Source organism: Daktulosphaira vitifoliae, unplaced genomic scaffold (assembly GCF_025091365.1).
Source record: "Daktulosphaira vitifoliae isolate Bord-2020 unplaced genomic scaffold, ASM2509136v1 Scaffold_1, whole genome shotgun sequence".
NCBI lineage: Eukaryota > Metazoa > Arthropoda > Insecta > Hemiptera > Phylloxeridae > Daktulosphaira > Daktulosphaira vitifoliae.
The window spans coordinates 51,167,339-51,174,213 of NW_026099572.1; the positions used below are offsets into that span (position 1 = coordinate 51,167,339).

Sequence of the window (6,875 nt, forward strand, 5' to 3'; positions counted from 1 at the left end):
ATGTTGCTTTTGGAATAATCCACCAATTTTTTTAAAATTAAACACTATCTAAAGATTTGCATCGAAGCGTTTTTTTTTATAGTGATTTTAATCACTGTCAGATATCATTATACTTGATCCAACTATGCCTCGTCACCACTGTGCCGCGATCCCCCTGTGCTAGGTTTTTTTTAAAAATGGCTTAATCAATATGATTTTTTAAATTACACATTTTATTATACTTATATTTTCGTGTATGTATTTAATTGAAGTAAGATGATTATGAACAGCAATGACAAAGCAAATAGTTTTATGTTAATTTGTTTTAAAAAAATTCTGAATAATATTTCAAATCTGCAATTAGATCAATTTCTATCACCTCTTTTTTTACATTATTACTAATTAAAAAAAATAGTATTTAAATTTAAAAATAATCAATTTAAAATTCAATTCAAAATGTCATGCTTAACTTTTTTTTGGTCTATTAAAATTGATTTTTATGAAAATTTATAATTTAAAAATATTGAACTTTTAATCTTTTTATTAGTTTAACTTGCAACTTTGAAATGTAATATTTTCTTCTAGAACATTTACAAAAATCAATTTCTCTTTTATTTCTCATCTTCTTTTATAACATTAAACGTGTAAATATACAAATGATATAAAGCATCAATTATCTGTTTAAATACTTATAGGTTAAAAATAATACATAATAATCTTAATTTGCAATTACAATAATAATTAAAATTAAATATTAATATGGAATCATAATTTTAATACTTATACAACATATTTACAAAAAATATATTTTCTTACACAATTTTTTAATGTTATTTTTCATTTTGAATTATTACTGATTTTAATCAATTAATAAATTTTACATATTTTTTTCATCATTGTTCATTTAGTGAATATTAATTCTGATGAATACTTTCCTTAACGTTGTGATTGGAACTGAGAAATTTTGATCTATGACAAACTCATTTTTGGGTTGGATTTCAGGTACTATCCAATTTTCTGTTTTTTCCTTTTAAGCTAATTAATCATGATTTATATTATTACCAAACACCAAATTTAACCAATTATAGTTAATGTTATCACTTTAACAAAGTCATTACTATCAAACATAATACCACATTAGTCACCTTCATTTTTGCATGACTAAAATAAATGAATAATTATTTAATAATATCAAAGGTTAGAAATAACCTTTTTAATAAATTTTAATACATACTATGAACGTATAAATACATGATTCATATAAATATGTGAAAAAGTATATAAAAATATTAGAATGCCATAGAAAAAATTAGGTAATTAAGTAAAAATTAGTTTTAAAAATGTATATAAGATATTGGTTCGAAAGTTCATATCCAACAAAAGCACTAAATAATGACCTTAACTACTACGAGAACTAAGGCAATAGAGTTGTATGAACGTAGCGCCCGGTGGTATTCAGGCGGGTTCGTTAACGTTCGTGATTTTATTTTGTTCTAAGTCTTTGGATATGTCGAAGATAATGAATAAGGTGAGTGGACTGTATGTTTGAATGTAGAATGAATTTTACAATATATAATTATAACAATTAAATGTATTATACAAAAAATATAAAATCTTATATACGCTAATGTGGATGGGGGAGGGCACTTAATACTAATGCCACAAAGGCGCTGATATAAACAAATAATAAATTATACAAGTGAGTAAGTCTTATAAAGAAGATGAAGAAGTATTATATTTATCGGATAATTGAAACAGGGCTGATGATAATGTTGAATATTGAAATTGAAGTCGAATGCTAGTAGCTTACCAACGTGTGCAATATGCTGTGAATGGTACTGTGATGTATCTTAAAAAATATATAGACCCAACGGCGATATAATGAGCGCAAAGGGTGCGATAATCGCAAAGGTGATATTTTACTTTTACAACAAAACAAATACAAAACTACTAGCTCGCAAACGCTATAGAGCTTATAGCTAAAATGCACTAAAATGGCGGCGTCTATGCAGACACGGAAAGAAGAGCAATAACAGCGTTATTGCTCTTCTTTAAGCGTTAAGATGACGGCGATAATGCAGACATATAGAGAAGACCGACAACAACTCAACGATAACATGAATAATCACAACACAATTTTTCATATTCGGCCGATGTATATCCAACATACTCCCGGCGTTGGAAGATGAATTCTTCCAAAATTTACAAGAAAGAAATAATAATAATAATAATAATAACAAAAACATATTAGTAATTTAAAATGGAAAGTCTAGAGGAGAGTAAATATACATATTTATTTGGCAATCTGCGATAGTAAAAAAAAATTAGTAACATAAAAGGCATAAAGGAAATAACAGGAGCAATGATTTCAATTGTCGACAGGTAGTTTGGTAATTTTTACAACAGACCGTTTGAGTTCGCCTTCACTTGTACGGCAACTGAGACCTGGGTGTACTGCGACTACACGTCCCGTACGCTAATCCGTCGAAGGTCTGTTTGGAGCTTCTACAATAACTAAGCCGTTGACTTTGATGTTGGGTTCCTTGATGTTCCATTTTTGACATACCTGTAGTGTCGTGAAATATTCACGGGTCCACCTCTTCCAAAATGACTGGTTGAGTTGCCATAATAAATGCCAACGAATGAGCCGATTGATGGTTATATGATTGAAATCATTCTCAAGCAGTGAAACTAACAGCTGGTCGATTAGGAAATGGCCCGTTGTAAGAGCTTTCAAAAATAATAATACTAATTATTATGTAAGTGAGGTAGCGATAAAAGCTTTTTTTGGGCATTTCTGGTACTTCAATGAAATAATTGTTGGATTATCATTTTTTGACAATGATTTATCGACAGATGCAAAAATTAAAATGGTGCAAGCATTAAATAAAAAAGGAGAACACATTCCAAGAAACGGTAGCACAGTGAAGTCGCGGCACAGTATGGACATGGCATAGTTGGTATATGTATAGATGATATCTGACAGTGATTAAAATCACTATCATAAAAAACGCTTCGATGCAAATCTTTAGATAGTGTTTAATATTAAAAAATTGGTGGATTATTCCAAAAATTACATGATCTGTTATTTCCTTATTTTTATTGTGATTAAGATAAAGTATGTCAAATGAAAAAGGGATATAAATATTATTTCTCATAAAAAAATTGTGTTGATCCATACACTTTTCAAAAAGTTATAACATTATAAAGTTAAAAACGTAAAAAATAAAATCGAGTATTTTCACACAAAAATACCATTCGGTAGCCATTTTCACCGTGAAAACAAAATAAAGTCCGTAATTTTTTTTTTCATAATAAAGTTAATTTGAAGTTATAGATGCATCATGTCTTTACCTATCATTTTATATATTTTTTATTTGATCAAGTGAGAGCTGAAAAAAATGGCAACAGACACAAAAAAAATAAAACACATCGTAGTAAAACCAATACCTTCTCAGCTTTGCATCGAAGCTAAAAAATTGCACGAATAGTATTAAACTACAATAATTGTAATTAAATTATATATTCGTGACTTTTATTGCGTTACAAACATCTTTATGGTAAATATTACTTGTTCAAAGATCATAAACACGAAGGAAATATCTGTCCGTAATCTTATCGATTTTAAATAAAACCAACTGTAGTTAAAAAAAGGACAATTTAAATATTTTTGATCTTTGAGATTTTTTTGAAATTGTATATTATGTTTTCAAAATGTTTATTTTCTTAAGTTTCTTCATATTATAGAATTAAGAAACCTTAAGTAACGATGTCATCGTTGTTAAGATTTACCTATTCTTGAAAATGATTTTATTATATAAAAATTTTAAACCGTTTGCATTTTTAACAAAAATATATATTAAGATTTTTTAAATCAAAAATTATATTTATAATATAATATAGTATAATATAATTAAAATTATATTATATTGATTTTATTTTGATAAAAGAGGTCCAACTACAATATCAGAATAATTCTAATTAGACATAAAACGAGTGTTTCGATCACATAAATGTTATACTTTGCTTTGATATACAAAACGGACTATGTCCATTTCCAAAAATAATTTTGACATATTTTATCAAAACCTGTATCTTCATAATCTGTTTTAATAAAATTTTTATAAAAATCATAAAAGTATCTTGTAATTAGTTCATAATCGGTAACACATGTCTCATTTAACTTTTCATTTAAATTATTTGCATAATCTTTAAATTTAATTATTAGTTCTTTCCTAGTCATTTTTAAGCCTTTTAAATAACAGCGATTGTTTTTTGGGTGTTTAAAAATATGTAGCATACTGATAAAGTGGTTTCTCGCAAATTCAAAAATGTTAATATAATCAGCAGCTATTGTGTTAATATTTACTTCATTATTGTTTATAAACGTACATCGTACTACATCATTAGTTTTAAGCTGAACTACGTAATTATAGATCAAATCACGAGTTGAAAGTAAATCAGAGTAAGATTTATTGTGTTGCCAAATTTTTGACAGTTTTAATTTTTCTATAATCGTCAACATAAAATCGAACATTTTTACTGTATCATTAATTGCGTTAAAAAGACATGTTACACATTTCAGATAACAGTTTGAGCCAATTTCATTTGTACACATTTCTTTTAATGCAGATAATAATGCATTATAATTTATAAGCACTTCTAAAAATCTACACCTCACCATTTGAGTAAAGTACTGTTTTTTAAGTTGAAGATTATGATCTGTCGCCAAGTCTCTTATCACATGTTTGGCACTTATTTTTAAATCATTACATTGTATTTCAATGTGATTAAATGAATCCCAATTACCCACGGTAATAAGATCATTGAGTGCCATAATTCCCAGTTCATGATTAATTATATTGTCTGTAGGAGGTATTAATCTGTAGAAAAATTCAAATAAATAATTTAGATAATTTTAGAATATCAAATTTGTTTATACACAGTTATTTGATTAAGGATATTACCCTAAATTTTTTTATTTTATATTTTTCATTGTTTATTGTAAAATCTTAAAATATATATTATACAACTAATAATTAAAATTACTCAAAATGTAGTAATATACAACTAAATATCGACCAGTCAAAATTTTGATGAATGCATTCTCCATTTAATAGTAAATAATAATAATAAGTACCCGTTTAATTATTAAGATTACTCTAAAATCTAAAGATAAAAATTATATTTATTTTTAGCACTGAGTTTTTTTTTTTTTGCATTCTTATTCATATCAGATTTCAGTTTGTTTACTAGAAATTAATTTAGTCAAAATAATAAAAATAATTGCTATTTTTTTCTTGGCTTCTTTACAAAAATGAAATTTACTATCTACATCTACAGTCTTGAACGTTAAGTACAAGACTACGATATGTTACATATTTAATATTACAACACCAATAGAAAATATTTAGAAATATAGGAATCAATAAATAAATAATACTTACTTACTATTTGTTAAATTTATCAACTCAATTAATCCTAAATCCTTGTAATAATTGTTGATGGTTTCAGTGCAAAACAAATTAACCTTATGACACACATAAGAAAGGAAATTTGGAAATTCATTGGTTTGTGACAAATATTCCGTTTCATATATAGTTTTAGAATTAACTTTCTCACTATTATTTACTATACATTTATTCTTCTCGAAAAATTGATTTGTTATTTTAGATATATCATCAATGAACTCTTTACTATCGAGAAATGTTTGAATATTAAGAAATTCGTTCTGAATTTGTTTAAAATATTTGTGATTTTTTACCTCATAAAAGTTGTCTACTGTGGCAAATGGGTTACTTAGTAAATAGAACGAGGTAAGTTTATAGTATTTTAAGTTTAAGTCTACATAACTTATAAAGGTCATAGCATTGTATAAACTTTCAAACATTGTCAATGAATTTTTTATTGCCTTTTCAAGTAAATATGAACAATTATAAAAATCTTCTATAAAATCAGCGCCATAAAAATTTAAACATATATCAACAACAATATTTAACAATTCTATATAACTTAAAAATATTTTGTTATATGTGTAGTTTAAAATTTGAACAATATTATTGAAAATACTTATTCTACTAGAGTCGTCAAGTTCTGGCATCGTTAAAACTGGAGCATTCGAATTTGCAATCGAATCATAAATTAAGTTAGAGTTTTCCATACACTGCCATCCATTTTGATTAATCATATGATCTACTACTTTAAAAAAATAATTTAAGTAAAATTTTCTTCTAATTCCACAATCTACAGATATGATATTGCAATGAATTAAAGATATAGATAAAACAATGAGCTCGAGATTCATGTCAATTAATGTATAAACAAAAGTCACAGCATAATAAAGTAAATTAGAATATTGAACTATATTCATTATTTATCGTTTTATTCATACCTAAAAATACTGTGTTCGTGTTAAAATTTGGAGCATTTAATATTTATGTTATTTAGAATTATTTTTATGCTAACAAATTACCAATTTACAGTCGTGGCTCGTATAGGTAAAAAAAATTGTCAAATTAATTTTAATAAAATAAAACACAATACACGTATTATTATTAGGTTACAGTAAACAAATATAGCTTAAAAAACTAAAAAACACGCTTTTAAAGCATATCGAACTAAAAAGTTAAAAATAAGCTTAAAACAATAATGAACGAAAAATACTAGTATTATTGTGAAAAATATCGTTGGGCGCTCAATATACGAAAAATATGGGACAAAGCCCCCTCGCTTTTTTCAAAATAATACTAGTATTTTTCGTTCATTATTGTTTTAAGCTTATTTTTAACTTTTTAGTTCGATATGCTTTAAAAACCTGTTTTTTAGTTTTAGCTTCGATGCGAAGCTGAAAAGGTATTGGCTTTACTATGATGTGTTTTTTTTTTTTTTTTTTTTTT

At 25.8% G+C, this 6,875-nt stretch overlaps 1 protein-coding gene across 1 annotated transcript; it reads right to left on the bottom strand.

Annotated features, from left to right (window-relative positions):
- Positions 1-949: 949 nt before the first annotated feature.
- Positions 950-6,519, bottom strand: LOC126897050 (uncharacterized). The gene is made up of 2 exons (XM_050670426.1): positions 5,427-6,519; positions 950-4,862 (listed from the first exon to the last, which is right to left on the bottom strand). The coding sequence occupies exons 1-2, from the start codon at positions 6,347-6,349 to the stop codon at positions 4,025-4,027; spliced, it is 1,761 nt and encodes a 586-aa protein (XP_050526383.1). The 5' UTR covers positions 6,350-6,519; the 3' UTR covers positions 950-4,024.
- Positions 6,520-6,875: the final 356 nt, after the last annotated feature.